General features: G+C 42.3%; 1 protein-coding gene across 3 annotated transcripts in view; it reads left to right on the top strand.

Moving 5' to 3' along the window:
• The window catches only part of flt4 (fms related receptor tyrosine kinase 4), a 238,905-nt gene that overhangs the window by 173,696 nt on the left and 44,884 nt on the right, over nt 1–20,325 (top strand). For all 3 annotated transcript variants that reach the window (XM_072590357.1, XM_072590356.1, XM_072590358.1), the window contains exons 8-12: nt 120–237; nt 4,233–4,408; nt 8,568–8,733; nt 16,557–16,695; nt 20,132–20,240. In XM_072590357.1, coding sequence (XP_072446458.1) covers nt 120–237; nt 4,233–4,408; nt 8,568–8,733; nt 16,557–16,695; nt 20,132–20,240 — 708 coding nt within the window. The remainder of the gene's footprint in view (nt 1–119; nt 238–4,232; nt 4,409–8,567; nt 8,734–16,556; nt 16,696–20,131; nt 20,241–20,325) is intronic.

Raw genomic sequence — 20,325 nt, 5'->3', positions numbered from 1 at the left:
GCAATGCTTGGCTAAGTTTGGAAATGTAGCTGCTGCACTAGCTAACTCCAGTTTAAGCTGCACTGGTGTTTTGGGGATTGGTCTCCTCTTGATTTGTCTTCCATTTCCACTTTATCCAGAAAAGCCTTTCATCCATGTGGATTACAATACGAGCCCCATCATTGAAGCAACGGTGGGACAGAAGAATGTCTATCTCCCTTTGAGGTACCGAGCCTACCCTCAACCTGAGTTCAAAGTGTGAGTATAGTCAGGAAAATTCAGACTGTGATGTGAATCAAGAAAATCTTTACACAATTATCAATTGAATCTTCCACTTTATTTCTAAACACTTTCCTGATTCTGAATAATAATGTCCTAATTCTTTCACAAATATCACCTTTACATTTATATTTGTTTAAACCCCCTCTTCTCCTTTCTTCATCTGATCTCCTTCTTCTCTATGCTTCATGGGAACAAAAGAAGACCATTCCATCTGTCAAGTCTATTCCACCCTTCAGTGAGGTCAGACTGGTTGGACTATCCACTATTGTTCCTGCCTTTTCCCCTTGGCCCTTGATCTCTTAAATCTGTCTGTCCTAGTTTTAATGTACTTAATGATCCGGCCCTGAGAGCCACCCTCTGTGGTAAATAATTCCACAGATCCACAATCCTCTGAGAGGGAAAAAAAATCCTCTTATCTGCCTTAAATGGGCAAACCCTTACTCTGAGATTATTCCCTCTCATCCTAGACTCCCCCACAACGGGAAACAATATCTCTGAATCTACCTTGTTAAGGTTCCCCTCAGAATCTTGTATATGTTTCAAATAAAGTCGCCTTGCATTCTTCTAAACACCAGTGAGTATAAGCCCAACCTGCTCAACCACCCTCCTGGAAAATCCCTGGGATCAGCTTAGTGACTTTTCTCCAAACTGCCTCCAATGTCTCATAACTTAGTAAGCTATTTAAGTGTAATTTTTCTTAGATATTATTTATTCATTCATGGGAAGAGGGCTAGGTCAGCATTTATTGCCCATCCCTAATTGCCCAGAGGGCAGTTAAAAGTGAACCACATTGCTGTGGGTCTGGAGTCACATGTAGGCCAGACCAGATAAGTATAGCAGACTTCCTTACTTAAAGGGTGCTAGTGAACCAGATGAGGCTTTCCCAACAACCAACAATAATTCATGGTCTTCATCAGACTCTTCATTCCAGATTTTTGTTGAATTCAGATTCCACCATCTGCTGTGGCAGGATTCAAACCCGGGTCCCCAGAACATGACCTGGGTCTCTGGATTAACAGTCCAGCGATAATACCACTAAAGAAGGGACTAAAATTGTCACAATTTTCTGACCAGTGCCTTGTATAGTTTTAGCGAGAACTCTTTATTTTTGTATAAAATTGCCTTGAAAGTAAAGGTCAAATTTCCATTGACCTTCACTGTTACCTCCTAAAATTTGTGAGCTAGCTTTTTGGGATTCATTCATGAGGATCCCCAGTTCTTCTCCTTTTAAACATTATTCAGCTTCTCTGATCTTCCTGTCAAAGTGTATAACTTGACATTTTCCATTTTATATTCCATCTGTCACTTACTTAACCCATCTGTATCCCTCTGCAGATGCTTTGTGGCATCTATTCACCTTTCTACATATTTTTGTGCCATCCGTAAATATGGTTGCAGCATATTCTCTGTCCTCAACTGAGACATTAATATACATTATAAATAATGATCCCTGTGGTACTCCACTAGTTACAGATTGCCAATGTGAAAATGCTCCCACCCCACCTTATCCCAACTCTCTGTCTTGTTTTAGTTGCACAATCCTCTCTCCATGCTAATAAACTAACCTCACACCATAGGCTGTTTTCTTATTAAACAGCTTTAATTGCAGTCATAATCCAGTGCCTTTTGGAAGTTCACCTGTACTATAGCCATTAATTTCTCCTTTGTCTATCCTGCGTATTATCTCCTCTGAAGTTCTAATAAATTTGTACGGCAGGATCTTCCTTTCATGAAGCCATGATAACTGTGTTTGATCATGTTAGGCATTTCGAAATGCTTTGTTATTACGTCCTTCAGAATTAAACTCTCATATTTCCTAATATCAGATCTTATGCTGACTAGCCTATAGTTACCTGTTTTTTGTCTTCTTCCCTTTTTAAACAGTGGTGTTATGTTGGCAGTTTTCCAATCCTCTCCATCTAAGGATTCTTGAAAGATTCCTACCAGTACATCCATGATCTCTGTAGTTACCTTACTTTAAAATTCCAGGATGCAACCTGTAAGGTCCAGGGAACTAATGGCCTTTAGCCCCATTAGTTTCCCAGTACTTTTCCTCCAATCATAGTTATTGCTATTGATGTCCTTGATAATCAGGAATCTGTCAACTTCTGACTTAAACATGCACAATGAATGGCTTCTACAGGAATTCCAAAGATTCATCACCTTCTGAGTAAAGAAAGTCCCCCTCATTTCAGTCTGAAGTAAAGCTTGATCAAACTGATTTTTGGGGTGGCAGGTTTGCTGTACGAGTATAGATTCAGTCTGTACTTATCAGAGTTTAGAAGCGGGAGGGCAGAACTCATTGAAACATATAGAATTCTGGCAGGGTTTGGACAGACTGAGTGGGATAGTGTTTCCTCTGACCAGGGGAGTCCAGAAGAAGGGACCATGGTCTCAGGATACGGGGAGATCATATTCGATTGAGGTGAGGAGAGCATTCTTCGCCCAGAGGTCAGCGAACCTGTAGAATTCTCTAACCCAGAAAGTTGCAAAGGAAGAGTCACTGAATCATCTTTATACATATATTTCTAGAGGTTCAAGGTGTCAAGGGATATGAGGAGTATAGACAGACCCTGGGCTGTGAACGGGTTCCATCCTTGAGTCTGTTTACAAGTCAATTTGTACTCAAGTTGGAACACAATGGAGGACATATAAAATAGCCATTTATAACTACAGGAAACATTCATAAGCCAGATCTTTACAGTTACATCTCTGTATGGGATATGTTCGTAAGTCATATGTTTGAAAATCATGGACCCCCTGTACTGGGTGTTGAGATAGGATCAACTAGGCTGACTGGTCAAATAGAGGAGAAAGTGAGGACTGCAAATGCTGGAGATCAGAGCTGAAAATGTGTTGATGGAAAAGTGCAGCAGGTCAGGTAGCATCGGTCAAATGACCTGTCTCTGCTGCTATTCCCTACATTTCTAAATGACCTATTTATTATCCTGAGATTAGACATGGGGTACAATATTACAGTGTAAAGTGTACAATGTACACATGGTAAAAACAATGACTGCAGATACTGGAAACCAAATACTGGATTAGTGGTGCTGGAAGAGCACAGCAGTTCAGGCAGCATCCAAGGAGCAGCGAAATCAACGTTTCGGGCAAAAGCCCTTCATCAGGAAAAAGGTACAAAATCTTAGCTACCGAAGTAGGAAAATAAAGAAGTAAGCTAAAACGTTCAGCACTACAGTTTTCTTTGTGTAAAAGTAGAAACATAAAGAAATAAAGGTAAAAGTCAAACATTACAGAGATTTTGTCCCTGGTTTAAGACTCTCTAGTTGGGAGAAACATCTTACCACACCCACCACATCATATCCTGCAAAACCTTTGTAAGTTTAAATGAGATCACCTCTCATTTTTCATACAGACCCAGTCCCTCTATCTCTCTTCATAAGGCAATCCCCATCTGGTCAACCTCTGCTGCACTCCTTTTATGGCAAATATATCTTTTTTAGATAAGTGATCCAAAACTCTGTATAACGCTCCATGTGAGGTCTCACCGAGGGTCTGTACACATGTGGCAAAGCATTTTTACCCCATTACTCAAACACCCTTGGAATGAAGGCCAACATATTATTTCCCCTCCAATTGTTTGCTATATAGTACATGCACTTTAACTTTAAGTGGCTCATGTACAAGGAGATCCAGGTTTATTTGAACACACTCACTTCCCAACCTCACAACATTTGAATAATATTCTGCCTTTCTGTTTTGCTACCAAAGTGAAAAACTTCACACTTATCCCTAATCACACCTTCCTAATCTCTGTCCTCGTTCTCCTATTCCACCGCTTCTTCCCCCTCTTTCACCTCCTCCATTTCCAACTCTCTCCTTCTTCTCCCCTCCCCCTTCTCACCCTGTCTCTTCTGACTTTCCATTCCTTCTCTCCTTCACTTTCTCTCACAATCCCTCTCCCTCATTGGTAAGTTGAAAATAACCAATTAATGTGTGTTTTGTTTCAGGTACAAAAATGGAAAATCTATCAACAAAAGTCCATCCTTTAACAAGGTGAAGCTTTCACGAATGGGTTTGATGATCGGGGATGTGACCGAGCAGGAAGCAGGGAACTACACCGTAGTGCTACGAAACAGCAGAGCTAAACTAGAGGAGCGTCTCCACTTGCAGCTTGTGGTCAACGGTAAAACGCTAGTGAGAATTCTCTTGCAAAATAGGAATGATCTGATTAGTTCCCAATTACTTTGGATTTAGTTCCACATCCGGTCTCTATGTTATCCATCTTCATCGACAGCATTGAGTCCATTCTGTCCCTGGTGTACAGTGTCACTCACGCTGTCTCTCACTGGGGCAAAGGTTCCGCACACACTGCCTCACACTATGTATAGGGATGATATCCTGCGAAAAGGTTCAGCAGAGGAAGAGGCACTGCCAGAAAAGCCACACAACACCAGGTTATAGTCCAACAGGTTTATTTGGAGGCACTAGCTTTCAGAGCGCTGTCAGGTAACCTGTTCACCATCAGCACCTCCATAGAATGAGAAGAAGCAGCAAGCAAGTCGGGAAGGCATAAAAATCATAATCCATTTAAGGCACAAAGGCTGGATGGTATTCATTTTAATGCAAGAATCTGATGAACCAAGCAAATACATTGAGGGCTGAAAAGTGTGGTGCTGGAAAAGCGCAGCAGGCCAGGCAGCAGGAGAATCGACGTATATTGAACAGGGAATCAATTGCAGCAGAAAAGAGGGATAACATTTTAGGAGGTTCCTCAAATGAAGTCATATGTGTAGATTTCTGAAGAAGGGCTTATGCCCGAAACGTCGATTCTCCTGCTCCTCGGATGTTGCTTGGCCTGTTGCGCTTTTCCAGCACCACACTTTGCAACTCTGGTCTCCAGCATCTGCAGTCCTCACTTTCTCCAAATACATTGAGGGCCCAAAGTAAAACATGGGGAATGATTTCATTGCTATTACTATGAGAGGGGCAGAATCAGCAGCTCAATATTCCAGGATGTATAGTGTTCGGACAAAAAGGAAGGAGGTAAAAATAATAGACTCCCTACAGTGTGGAAGCAGGCAGTTCAGCCTGTCAAGTCCATGCTGACCCTCTGAAGAGCATCCCACCCAAACCTATTCCCATAACCCTGCATTTCCCATGGCTTACCCACCTATCCCTGGACACTGTGGGCAATTTAGCATAGCCAATCCACCCTAACCTGCACATCTTTGGATTATGAGAGGAAACCAGTGCACTCGGGGGAAACCCACACAGACATGGGGGGAGAATGTGCAAACTCCACACAACTGCCTGAGGGTGGAATTGAACCCAGATCCCTGATGCTATGAGGCTAACCACTGACCCACTGTGCAATAAAAGAGAAAGGGGTGCTGCAATATTGAACAGGGAATCAATTGCAGTAGAAAAAAGGGATGACATTTTAGGAGGCTCTCAAATGAAGTCATATGTGTAGAACTTAAAAACCAAAATCACATTGTTGGGACAGTATTAAAGGCCTTCTAACAGTGTGAGAGAAATAGAGTGCAGATATGCAGGCAAGTTTCAGAGAAGTGTAAAGGTAATAGGATAGTGATGATAGGGGATTTCAAGTTCCCTGACATTATCTGGCGTACTGGAGTATGTTTAGAGGGAGCGGAATTCTCAAAGTGCATCAAGGAGAGCTTTTTAAGCCAATACATTTTGGAAGAAGTAACCAGGGTGTGTAGGTCCCACATGGTACATGCACTATTCCTCAGTGGGGTATGAGTTCCACATACACGCCGATTCTCACTGGGCTACAGGTTTCACCTACAGTGACTCTTACTAGGATACAACAACAGAATAAACAGACAGAATTTGTTTGACTACAGCTAAAAAAAGAGGTAAAATGGCATTGTCTATAGACCACCAAGTGGAAACAGAGATATCGAGGGTCAAATTTGCAAGGCAGTTACAAAATAGTGCAACAAGTTTAGATGATATATCATAGAGACACATTAGTTGTTCTGACTGTCTGTGTTGTTGCCTATCCTTACTGATTGCAGTTTGTGGATCGAGAATCCAGTTGCAGAGGGGGGGAGCAGAGTCCTCGGTCTCAGAGATTGGAGGCAAAGCTCCAGTCAATAAGTAGGAGTCTGACGTCTTTGTTATCCAGATGTTTCAGGGATGAAAGTAGGGCCAGGGAGGTTGAAACAGATGTAGCCAGGTCATGGTGAAAAAGGACGCTATTCAGCTTCTTGAAGGGTTTAAAATGAATCACGAAGAGTTATTGGATAAGCTGCTGTAATTAAAGTTGACAAGGTACCAAGACTGGATGAGTTGCATCCAAGAGTGCTGAGGGAAATGAAAGGAAATTACAGAGGTAGTGACCATTATTTTCCAGACATTTTTAGACTTGGGGAAGGTGCCAGCGGACTGGAGAACTGTAAATGTTATATCCTTGTTCCAGAAAAAGGTCTAATTATAAATCTAGCAACTACAGTTAACCTTGGTGTGGTGGGGAGGGGGGGGGAATAATGGGAGAAAATTAATAATCATTACAGAGTATGCAGCGAAGGTTCTGAGAATGGATCCATGGGAAATTTCAGTGACATAAATTGATTGTAGAGATTAGGACTGTCCACCTTGGCGAAGGGAAGATTGAGAGGTGATTTGAAAAGGGATTCAAAATCATGAGGGGTCTGGACAGAGTAGATGAGGAGAAACTGTTCCCATAGTTGGAAGGGGCAAAGATTTAAAGGAATTGGCAAAAGCATGCAGTAGCAACATGATAAAGCTTTTTCACACAAAGAGATCATGATGAAGACAGGGGTTTTCAAAAGGGAATTGGATCACTATCTGCAAAGGAAGAGATTGCAGGGCTACAGGGGAAAAGCAGAGTAGTGTCACCCCCTCCCCCACCCCGTCACACTTGGAGTGGGTTGCCCTGTGACACAGGACAATCCTGTCACACAGGTGGACGTATCTATGTCACACTGGGTGGGGGTAGGGGCGCGGGGATGGAGGTGTCAGAATCACTTTGAGGGGCAGCTACTAACTGAAACCTAAATATCCTCTCATCTGGCTTATCAGGTTATCAGCGAAGATTCGGAGAACTTCAAGGATAACTTTGAGGTGTAGTTGTGTTGGTTTGTTCCAAATTCAAGTTCCAGGGAAAAGAAAACGAGAGTAGCAAATCCAAATCCAAAACCTCAAACCTTCAAAAAGGTTCCACACAATAATGTTCACAGTTCCCATTGTGGCTTTGGTCAACATGGTGTCTAATATTGAGAACCAGCACTGCCTCTATAAATCTCCAGATTAAGGTATCGCCAAATTTCTATCAGTAACGTTAATCCAAGGGGCTAATACAAAATTGCACAATGCAGATGGAAAAGGCCAAAGGAGTAATTTTAAAATAACATTGCCCAGTCTGCTGATATAAAGTATAACAGGTAGCCAACTAATCCCATAACTTTCCCAATTTCGGTGACTTAGGATAAAAATTGTCTCTTGATACAAAGGCATGCACAATGACTCTGAAAGGAGATGAAGTGGGTGGGTTGAGTTCCTGATATTGCAGAGTGAATTATTAGAAGTCAGTGATATGCCTAAATTACTGTGATTCCAGTGATTCAATTTCAAGCATTTAACTGATGGAGAAGACACTGGTGTAGGCATAATGGTATTGGGGTGGACATAAACACACTGAAGTACAGTCAGAGTCACTGGATATACGAAGTATACTGAAGTGGGGTAGGATTCACTGGGGTATGTAAAGACATTGAAGACATTGGAATAGGTGTGGAGTCACTGGAGCAGCTGGAGCCGAAAATGCTGAAATAGGTGTATATTTTTCACAAGCCTTTATCGAATCCATTTAATTGGCTTCATTGGAATGACAAAAAGGTGTATCATATACTGTACATGTAGGAGTTATATGTAAGGGTTTGTCATAATTCAGACAGGAAGTTATACATAGGGGTTTGTTATATATCTGGGAGGGGCAGTTTTATATAAGGATGTATCACATATTAAGGAAGAAGAGTTATATATTGAGGGGTGTCACATTAAAGAAGGGAGTTATGTAGATATTATATCTGTATCAGGGAGGGGGATTTATATTTTTGGGGTGTGTTTATTATCAGGGAGGAAGAGTTATATATTGATATGTGTCATATCGGGGAAGGGAATCATATAGAGAGGTATAACTGTATCAGAGAAGGGGGAATTGTATATTAAGGGGATTTCTATATAGAAGGGATTCTATATTGTTCGGTTTCTTCACTGGTTGATGATTGCGATCCATCGTCTCACTCACACTGACACACACTGCAATCAAGTACTTTCTTTCCCTTCAACAGTCCCACCTCAGATTCATGAGAAGGAAGTGGCCTCCCCGACCAACATCTACCCACGTGGAAGTCGCCAGACACTGACCTGCACCGCCTATGGGATCCCTGCTCCTGTGAAAATACAATGGTCCTGGAGGCCATGGGGGCCTTGCGGTTTAAAATCCTACCGCAGCCTGTAAGTATCACAAATCATTGGGTTTAAGCTCATGCAGACAATCTGTGGCCTTGTTACCAGGTTCTGTCATGGCTCACATTCTCCTTCAAGCTGTCCCATTTTTTCAAACCTCTTGTTGTAACAAGAGGTTAGGTAGGTGTTAGGTAGACTAAGAGAATGTCAGTATCCGATTCCTGATGAAGGGCTTATGCCCAAAACATCGATCCTCCTGCTCCTCGGATGCAGCCTTACTGGCTGTGCTTTTCCAGTACCACACTCGTGACTCTGATCTCCAGGATCTGCAGTCCTCACATTCTGCTAATGGAATGTCGGGCCTTATTGTAAATGTAGAGGTTTTGCTGCTTCAGTGAGACCACTCCTAGAATACTGCTTACAAAATGTGATTTCTAAATATCCACCCTTTCAATCTATCCAAGAATTTTATGGATTTCCCTGAGATCTCCTGTTATTCATCTAAACTCTCGAGAAATCAGAACCATTCTGCGCAATTTCTCCTCAGGATAATCCCCTCAGCCCAGGAATCACTGAAATGAACCTCTGTTGCATTCCCTCAAAGGCAAATTGTATCCATCTGTACACAATACTCCAGGTTTGATTTTCATAAACCTTTATATAATTGTAGTAGGAGTTCTTCTAATCGATCAACTCCATTGCTTTATAATCCAATACCTGATGAAATTTGGTAGCTAGCCCACCATTATCTGCTTGAAGGAGTGAATTTCAGACAAACATGACAATTTGTTGCATCACATCGAATCCGTGAAATCACCTGTTGTATTCCTCTGTTAACTTCCTCTGGTAGGCACAAGAAGATTTATGGGTGGAACCACTTTTATTTCTTTGATTTTTTTTCAGTACTTTTCTTTCCAGACTTGGGAACTGTTGCAGCATCTTGTTTATTTTAAATTGGGAGGATCACTGACCCAGTTTGAATACATTGACAGCATTGATCATATGTGCTATATGTCTTGTCTTTTCCCTGCAGTTCACAGTTCAACTCCTTCAGGTTTGATGTCTTCTCTATAAGGAACAACCACACATTGTCTGACAGCTCACTGCACACTTCATTCCTTGATTTTTAAAAAATGCTTGCAAGCATCAGATCTAAAAATCTATGCAGGACCTTCCCTCAGCTTAACTCCACAAATTCGAAACCTCAAAGAGCTGGCAAACAGACCAAACAATTTAAATTGATTGTTGTTGCTGAGGTCTGTGTCAAGAATGTTTTATGAAGGGATTGTTTGATTTATTTAGATAAAGCGTCAGTACATCTTTAATAACTAAGAAGCTATGTTAAATGCCAATTTGGTGAGGAAACAGACACAGCAATGAATTTTTCATGCTGTCTTTTCTGCCAATACATGGCTGTTTGTTTCAAGCTGAGAGGATGCTGCAGTAATTCTGACTCTCGGTTTCTTCCTGTTTTTCTATAGCTGCCTGTTCACGTCTTCTCACACATGCCCCCAGGACAAGGCTCGGCTCCTCAATACATTGATTATGTCTCAGTCGTGTCCTGAAGTGTTCTGCCCATCAGATAAAACAAGACAAGGCTGACTTTGGAGCTTGGTTATACATAGAAACACAGCTCAGCAAAGGAGGCCATTTGGCCCATATTGTTTGTGCTGGATATAAAAACGAGCAATCCTGCCTAATCGCACTTTGCAGCTCTAAGCCTACAGCTCTGTGCCACACTGCACTTCAAGTGCACACCCGAGAGTCTTTTTTAAACACGATAAAGGTGTCTGCCTCCATGACTCTTTCTGTCATTGAGTTCCAGGCTCCATCAACTAGTGGTGAAAGATGTCAGTCAAATACTCTCTAATCCAGAGTTATTTTAAATCTACACCGTTATTATTGACTTCTTTATTATGTAAAATAAATTCCCTCCTGTCCTGTCAATCCAAATCCCTCATGTATGCATATACCTCACTTAAATCTCCTTTTTATGTTCTCTGTTCCAAGAAAAACACATCCCAGCCTATTCCATATTTCCTGAGAAACTTTCCAAGGCTCTTCATCCATGTATGACAAGGTGACAGTAGACAAACCAGCTCCCTCTGTTTAACTTCTTGGTTGGTCAAGACAAAGGTTTCCTTGCATTTTTGCAGTTGTCTATAACCCTCCTCAATTCAGAATCTTAACCAGGTTTTGCTATGAACAACAAGGAGCCAAGCAATAAAGTTTTTTTGAGCCCAAAGAAAGAACAATATAATTGTTTTTATTCATTTGTGGACTGGGCAGCATCATCTAGGCCAGATTTATTGGCCATCTCTAATTGCTCTTAAACTGATTGGCTTGTTCAGCCATTTCAGAGGACAGTCAAGAGTCAACCGCATTGCTGTAGGCCTGGAGTCACATGCATACCTGACCGGATAAGGATCAAAGGTGTCAGAGCAGGATCAGTGTCAATCCTCCCCTTTGAATAACCAGTATTGGATATAAATCTTTGTTCCAACAATACCTACAATCAAGGTATTTCACATACGCAACCCCTTTCAAAACTCCAATCACGCTCATCCCAAACACATCACACTGGAGGGCAACTTAACTCTTTTCTCACTTCCACTTTCGAATGTGGCCTAGTGATTTTTAAGCAGTTTGTCCTGTCTTTGTCCATTAGATAGGGAGAAAGTGAGGACTGCAGATACTGGAGATCAGAGTCAAGAGTGGGGTGCTGATGAAGGGCTTATGCTTGAAACGTCGATTCTCCTGCTCCTCAGATGCTGCCTGACCTGCTGTGCTTTTCCAGCACCACACTCTCAACTCAGTCCATTAGACAGACCTTTATATAATCCTGAGAATTTGGCTTTCAGGTAAGGTGACTTTGGTGGCCATTTTAAAGTGTCCCTGCTCATTCTTTTTTCTCTTAATCCCAATGTCCAACACTTTTTAATTAGCCAATACAATTTGAAAAACTAATTGTCCATTTTTTTAATCCATTATGACACTTCTCAATGCCCTACTATTTATGGTACAGTCCTAATGTATTATCTCGGTATTCAAATCCATTTGACCATTTATCTGCCTCCCTGACCAATCCATTGATAGCTTCCTGCTATTTACAGTTTTCCTCCGCACTATCAACCACACAAAAAATGTTTCTATTTTCTGCAATCTTCTTAATCATAATTCCCACATTCAAATTGTAAAAGCGAGGACCTGCCAGATCTCACAGTCTTTCAGTTGCAAGGTCATCAAACAACCAGAATCCTTTGCTTTCTGTCACTTAATCAATTTTGCATCCACTTGTCCCTCCCCTTGGGTCGCATAGCTTTTGTCCTTCTGATCAGTCTGCTGCTTGAAGCTTTCTCAAAAGCCCTACTGAAATCCATGTAGATTTACCACCCTCATAAATACTCCTTGTTACTACTTTTAAAAATCCAGTCAACTTAGTCAGGCATGTTCTTCCGTTTGCAGCTTAATACTGACGATCTGTGATTCATTCTTTCCAAATTACTATTTATGTTGACCCTCGGAACACTTTTTCCAATAAATTCCTTTTGAGGTTAAGCTGACTGATCTGTAATTACTAGAACTATCACTTCCTCCCATTTTAACAACCGTGCAATGTTAGCTTGTCCTCTTGCACCACGCCTGGAGTCAGAGAATTGGAAAATGATGGTCAGAACCTCTATTATTTCCTCCTCTACTTCTTTTAAGAGCTGGAGATACTTCACATCTGACCTTGTTAGTTATCCTTTCATTGTTTATATCTTTTTATAATATTTTGGGTTTCATTGGTTTTACTAGCCAATTTTTTTTCATGCCCTCTCTTTGCTTTCCTGCTTTCCCTTTTTAATTTCACCCCACCCTCTGTGTTTCTCTAGGCTTTCTCTGGTATTAAAGTTATAGTAAAGGCACCATAGCCCCACTGACTCATCAGAGAGAAAGAGAGAACGAAAGACAGAGAGACAGAGACAGCTGGTGGTGGTTTAACCTGAGGGTTACCATACCTCAAGCAAGGAGCAAAATTGTGAATGGTGATGTCAACTGATATAGGAATTGAGCTTACACTATTGGTGGTACACTACTTCACAAACCAGCCATCCAGCCAACTAAGCTAACCCTCGGACAGATTGGTAAATTATAGTATGCACCCAGCATAGAGTCATTGAAATGTACATCATGGAAGCAGACCCTTCAGTCAATGCCCACCAGATGTCCCTCTAAACCCTTCCTATTCAAATACCCACCCAAATGCCTTTTAAATGTTGTAATTGTACCAGCCTCCACCACTTCCACTGGCAGCTCATTCCATACACGCACCACCTTCTGCATGAAAGAGTTTCCCCTCAGGTCTCCATATGGCCCTGGAACATGTATGGTCTCATGTGATGACCCTTCTAGCATATCCAGATAGTCAGAATGAGTTGTCACAGCCTAATGATACAGGTTGGGCCATTTAGGACTGAGTTGAGCAGAAATGTCTTCCCTTACGGAGAGGTGAGTTTGTGGAATTCTCTGCAGAAGGGGTTGAGACCAAAGCATTCAATGTTTTCAGGAAGGAGTGAGATTAAGTTCAGTGATCAGATCAGGTGAGTGATGGGGTACTCCGCACTTGCGTAGACAAATGCAACTCCAACAACACACAAGTTTGACACCATCCAGGACAAAACTGATTGGGATCAAATCCACAAATGTTCACTCCCTTCAACACCGATGATTAGAAACAGTAGTATGTACTCTCTACAAGGTGCACTGCAGAAATTCTGCAGGACTCCATCAACAACACCTTTCAAACCCATAACCATTACTGTTCACAAGAACCAAGGTACATGGAAACAGTGACACCTGCCAGTTCCCCTCCAACTCACTCACCATCCTGACTTCGAAATGCATCACCATTCCTTCACTGTCATTGGGTCAAAGTCTTGGAATTCCTTCCCTAACAACATTATCGGTCCACCTACAGCAAATGGAATGCAGTGGATCGAGAAGGCAGCTCACCACCACCTTCCCAAGGGGTAATTAGGGATGGGTAATAACTGCTGACCCAGCCAGCGATGCCCACTTTCATGAATGAATATAAAAAATTAATGATCTCGCCTCTGCCGCATTCTGAGACGGGGAGTTCCAAAGTCTCGATGTGAAAGAGGTTTCTCTTTATCGCTGGCCTAAAAGCAGGATCCCTAATTTCAAAACAGTGCCCCCGAGCTCTGGAACAACCTTTCCAAATCTGTCTTGTCAACTCCATTCAGTATCCTTTACGCTTTAGTCAAGTCACTCCTCAGTCTTCTAAACTCTCAAGGAAACAGCCTCGTTCTGTCAAACCAATTGTCATAAATAATCCCCTCATTCCAGGCATCAATCTAATAATCAATCTGAGAGGAAATAGGAAAGACACTCAAGAAGGAAACATACTCAGGATTACGGTAAGGATGAGGATTCAAGGAAGTTTTACCCAGTGGGCTATAGAGGAAAGGAGGGAAGTGATGCATAAAAATGATCAAACGTTCTCAATTATTGTGACAAAGAAATCCACGTTAGAGGTGAGGGTGAAGGAGATGGGGTGGGTGTGGTTTATCAACAAAACTGGCAGAAGATAAAAGAGGTTGGGGATCCTGTGTGATCCTGGAATAGTAAGCAGTTTTTCACAAATGAGAGCATCACCTATCTTGTTCATTAAACCCTTCACAATGAAATAAATGACCCTAATCACTGAACATTTCCTTTGTTGTCCATTTCAAGCTTTGTTTTATCTGCTCCCATATTCATTAAGTTATCGTGGTTGTTGGTATGTTCACTGAGCTGGCAAGTTGACAAGGACCACAAATTCGACTGGAACAACCCAACAATCATAGGACAAGCTAAACAGAGAACAGCCAGAGAATTGTTGCAAGCACGGCACTCATCCACAGACTCTATCAACAAACACATAGACCTAGACCCAATATACCAGGCACTACAATGAACACTACCGGCTACTGGATACAGCAGGAATGGAACCAAATAAATTCCAGAAGACACAGTACAACAGTGGCATCACAGGAGGTTCCAAAGCACTGAGGATGTCACCTAGCCAGGGGATGAAATATATAGAACATAGAACATAGAACAATACAGCACAGAACAGGCCCTTCGGCCCACGATGTTGTGCCGAACTTCTAACCTAGATTAAGCACCCATCCATGTACCTATCCAAATGCCGCTTAAAGGTCGCCAATGATTCTGACTCTACCACTCCCACGGGCAGCGCATTCCATGCCCCCACCACTCTCTGGGTAAAGAACCCACCCCTGACATCTTCCCTATACCTTCCACCCTTCACCTTAAATTTATGTCCCCTTGTAACATTCTGTTGTACCCCAGGGAAAAAGTTTCTGACTGTCTACTCTATCTATTCCTCTGATCATCTTATAAACCTCTATCAAGTCACCCCTCATCCTTCGCCGTTCCAATGAGAAAAGGCCAAGAACTCTCAACCTATCCTCGTACGACCTACTCTCCATTCCAGGCAACATCCTGGTAAATCTTCTCTGCACCCTCTCCAAAGCTTCCACATCTTTCCTAAAGTGAGGCGACCAGAACTGCACACAGTACTCCAACTGTGGCCTAACCAAAGTCCTGTACAGCTGCAACATCACTTCACGACTCTTGAATTCAATCCCTCTGCTAATGAACGATAATACTCCATAGGCCTTCTTACAAACTCTATCCACCTGAGTGGCAACCTTCAAAGATCTATGTACATAGACCCCAAGATCCCTCTGTTCCTCCACCTGACTAAGAATTAACTTCCCAGTTTGGCGAACATACCCACAACTACAAGAAAGTGTGGACTGCAGATGCTGGCAGGTCCCCAAATGGCCCCTAGAACATGTATGGTCTCATGTGACGACCCTTCTAGTATATCCAGATAGTCAGAATTAGGTGTCACAGCCTAATGATACAGGTTGGGCCATTTAGGACTGAGTTGAGCAGAAATGTCCTTCTCCACATTCACTCTATCCAGGCCTCTCAAGTTCCAATGGGATTCCCCCTCATTCTTCTAAACTCCATCAAGTACAAACCCAGAGTCCAATAAAAATCTGGAATTAACTATTGTCAATTGTCATAAAATCAACCTGGTTGACTAAAGTCCTTTCAAGAAGAAAACCTGTTGTCCTTCACAGGTCTGGCCTATGTGTGACCCCTATCTGTGAGTTTAGAAGAATGAGGGGGAATCTCACTAGAACTTGAGAGGCCTGGATAGAGTGAAGGTGGAGAAAACGTCTCCACTGTTAAGGGAGACTAGGCCCCAAGAGTACAGACTCAGAGTGAAGGGGCAACCTTTTCGAACTGATCTGAGAGGGTGCTGAATCTGTGGGACTCATTACTTCCAGAAACTGTGGAGGCCAAGTCACTGGGTGTATTAAGACAGAAATAGATGGATTCTTAATTAGTAAGAGAATCAAGGGATACAGGGAGAAGGCAGGAGAATGGGGTCGAAAAACATATCAGCCAAAATCAAATGGCAGAGCACACCCAGTGGGCTGAATAGTCTAATTCTGTACCTGTTGTCTTATGATTTTATGGATTTACAATTCACCATCTGTTAGGTTGGGATTCGAACCCATAACATTGGCCTGGGGCTCTAGATTATTAGACAAGACATTGCCATTATGCCACCATCTCCTTCACTCACTCTCTCACCACTTTTTGGCTATAGATATTTCTTGTGAATTCCCCTGTATTTATGCCCCCCCCCCGCCTCCTAACTTAAATCTTCAAAGTAGTAGAAACAGCTTTTCCACACCTACCTTTACAATCTCCATCAAGTCACCCTTTAGCCTTCCCTTTTCTGATGCATATAACGTTTCTGCTGGTTTCTCTCACAATCTTAGGGGTCGAGCAACCATGATGCGTCGACCGCGGGACAGGACCCCCGAGTGCCGAAACTGGAGGGACATCTCAACAGGAAGCGCCATCAACAGGATTGAGAGCATTGAAACCAGCACAGAGATTCTGGAGGGAAGGAACAAGGTAGCCTGCTGTTTAGAACCACCACTTCGAAGATTTTTTTCTGACACTAGCAACAACATATTTTTATGTTGTGTCTTCAGTATAGTAAAACATACCAGGGTGCTTCACAGCAGCAAGATTTGTAGCTGAACTACACGAGGAGATAATAGGGCAAGTGACCAAAGGGTTGATCAAAGAGATAGGTGTGAAGGAGCATCTTCAAGAATGTTTAGGCGGGGCATTCCACAGCTTAGGACCTAGACAACTGAAGACATGGCAACCAATGGTGCAGGATGAGAAAGAGTGAGAGATCTCACTCAGACTGTAGGGCTGAAGGAGATTACAGAGATAGAGATGGTCAAGGCTGTGGATGGATCTGAAAGCAAAATTTGAAACAATGTAGTTGGCAGTCTAGGAGCCAATGGATATCAGCAAGCAGGCCATGAACAGGACTTGGTGTGGGTTTGTGAGAAACTGTTGGAGTAGGCGGGAATTGAACCCAGGCCTCCTGGCTCAGAGGTAGGGACACTACTACTACTATGCCACTTTGTAAAAACCAAAAGAATATGCAGATGCTGGAAATCAGAAACAAAAACAGAAATTGCTTGAAACACTCAGCAGGTCTAGCAGTATCTGTGGAGAGAAGCCAGAGTTAACGTTTCAGGTCCAGTGACCCTTCTTCAGAACTGGTGGTGTACATAGGAAAAAGTTGGTTTTTATTCAGAAGATAGGGTGCAGGTGGGGGTAAGGAATAAATAATAGGTGAACCCATAGAGAGAGGAGGATGGTTTGACAAAGGCGTGGATAACTGTCAGCCTAGAAGAATGAATAGTTGCTAATGGTGACTAATAGTGGTTAACAATAGGTGTGTAATAGCAGACTATGTGATAACAATGCCCAGTGTGAGTTGGGTAAGGACATGAAAGAAGATGCCTCAAGCCCTAAAATGATTGAACTTGATACTTATCCCAGAAAACTGCAAGGTTCCCAAGCAGAAAATAAGATGCTGTTCTTCCAGCTTGCGCTAGAACTTAGTTGGAGCACTGCAGCAAGCCTGAGACAGAGATGTTGGCCAGGGAACAGGTTGGGGTGTTGAAGTGGCAGGCAACTGGAAGTTCAGTATTTATTCTTTTGCAAAACACATCAAAACTGTGCCCTCTGGTTCCTGATCCCATTATGAGCAGGAACACTTTCTCCCTATCCACCCCGTCCAGACACTTTGTCAAATCACCCCTCAGCCTTCACCTCTCCAAGGAAAACAATTCCAACTCTTCCAATCTAACCTCACAACTGAAACATATCATTCCTGGATCCAATTTCACAAACTTATTCTGCACTCTCTCTGATGTATTCACATCTTTCCTAAATTGTGCTCAGTACTATAACCAGTGTCCTATATAGAATCAGCCCAACTTCCATGCTCTTGTACAATGCCTCTATTAATAAAACTTCAAATACTATAGATTTTTAACAGCTCTTTCTAACTGTCCTGACTCCTTTAATGACTTATACACATACACACCTGTGTATCTATGCTGCTGCAAATCCTTTAAGATTGTATCTTTCATTTCTTTTATACTGTCTTTCCATATTCTTTGTACTAAAATGTATTACCTCATATTTCTCCACATTGAACTTCATCTGCCACCTATCCACACTCTCCACCAACGTGTCCATGTCTTCTTTGAAGTTCCACACTGCCCTCACAGTTTATCATTCTTCCAAGTTTACACAACCTCAGAACTTGGCAAATGCTTTCCAATTAATGAAATACCATGGTAATGTCAGAAACATGGCTGTCAATGCGAGCAGTGAGTTCACAGATAACGACCAGTAAATCTGTTTGTTTTAATGATGTTGGTTGAAGGATAAATACTGACATAGGACACTGGGGAGAATGACTTCAGAAGCCCTTCTTTAGAATAATGCTTCTAGTCAGCCACTTAATCAGGCAGACAGTGTAGCATTCCCTCAGTACTGTTCCTCTGACAGTGTTGCGCTCTCTCAATACTGCTTCTCCGACAGTGTTGTGTTCCTTCAGTACTGCTCCTCCGACAGTGTTGTGCTCCCTCAGTACTGCCTCTCTGACAGTTTTGTGCTCCCTCAGTACTGCCTCTCTGACAGTGTTGCGCTCCCTCAGTACTGCTCCTCCAACAGTGTTACACTTCCTTAGTACTGCTCCTCTGACAGTGTAGCATTCCCTCAGTATTGTCTCTCTGACAGTGCAGTGTGCCCTCAAGAGTATCATCTGGCAGTACAACATTCCCTGGAGCAGAAACTGTGCTCATCCAGTTTCCATTAGAAACTATTTCTTTTCTCTGTTTCTAAGGTCTCCATAGGCAGTGATATAACCTCTACTGTGCAAAAGAATTCTCCCCCACATCCCATTGCATCTCTTAGAGCTGTGTACTCTCACCCTTGTATTATCAACTCATGGGACCCATCTTTCGTTATCTACCCGATCTGAAAATGCCATTACCTTGTACACCTATATCAAACTTCCCTTTATTTTTACTCAGATGAGAACAACTCTCTATGTTCCAAGCAAATCCTGTTGCTAAAACTCCCTAATCCTAGAACCATTCTGGTAAATCATCCAAAAAATGTGGTGACCAAAACTGGATTCACTTTGGCATCACAGGACCCTCATCAAATTTCAGTTGAGCTTCTCTGCTTTTCTGTTCGCTACCTATATATATATATGGTTACTGAGTATAAATAGGAAGCCCAACATCCAATGATTTTTTGCGCACCACTTTCTCAATATATCAAGTGCATTTTCAAAGTTCGATGCACATTAACCCTTGCTGGTCCCTTTGTCCTTTCACACACTTTCGAAAATGTGGTATTGAGTCAATACTATCTCTGTTCATGTTCTCTATCAAAATATATCACCTCAAATGTCTCTGTTCTAAATTCCACCTGCTACTTGCCCACCCATTCTGCCAACTACCTGTGTCCTGTTGTAATCAATTAACATCATTCTCACTGTTTATAACTCCTCCAAGTTTAGAATCATTGGTAAATTTTAACATCATACTCTCTATTTTAATATCTAAGTCATTTAGAAATTTGGAAAACTAAAGCAGTGGTGCTCGTATTGACTGAAAGGCTAGATGTAGGTGGAAATGATTCCCTCTCACTGGAACTCTAGCACCTGGGGACACAGCCAAAACAGGAAGTGAAGTTGGGGGGAAAAGAAAGACTGGCTTAACTTAGAATTATCTTCTGTAAGTGAGGAGTGAGGCTCTGGCATGGTTTGTTTGATTTCTGTTAAACAAAGGTATTCAGGGGTATGAGCAATGGCGGGTCACAGATAAGCCATGATCGAATGGAAGAACAGGCTTGAGAGACTGGCTGGCCTCCTCCTGTTACATGCTGCTATTCAGTATTCAGACAGGAGTCACTGTTGGCCCTCACTTATTCTAATTATTGCCTTCTCTCTCCACACTGGCAGACGGTCAGCAAGCTGGTGATTTTAGCTGCAAATATCTCCGTCATGTACAACTGTTCTGCTTTCAACAAAGTTGGACGTGATGACCGGGTCATCTACTTCTACGTGACAAGTGAGTGACGGAACTTTACTGATGTGAATGGAATGCATTGTAGCCAACAGACACTGACCAACCATAGGAGCATTGCAAAAGCTCA

This window comes from Chiloscyllium punctatum, chromosome 20 (genome assembly GCF_047496795.1).
Source record: "Chiloscyllium punctatum isolate Juve2018m chromosome 20, sChiPun1.3, whole genome shotgun sequence".
Taxonomy (NCBI): domain Eukaryota; kingdom Metazoa; phylum Chordata; class Chondrichthyes; order Orectolobiformes; family Hemiscylliidae; genus Chiloscyllium; species Chiloscyllium punctatum.
The sequence above is the reverse complement of the archived record's forward strand: the minus strand, read 5'-3'. Positions and strand labels throughout refer to the sequence as shown.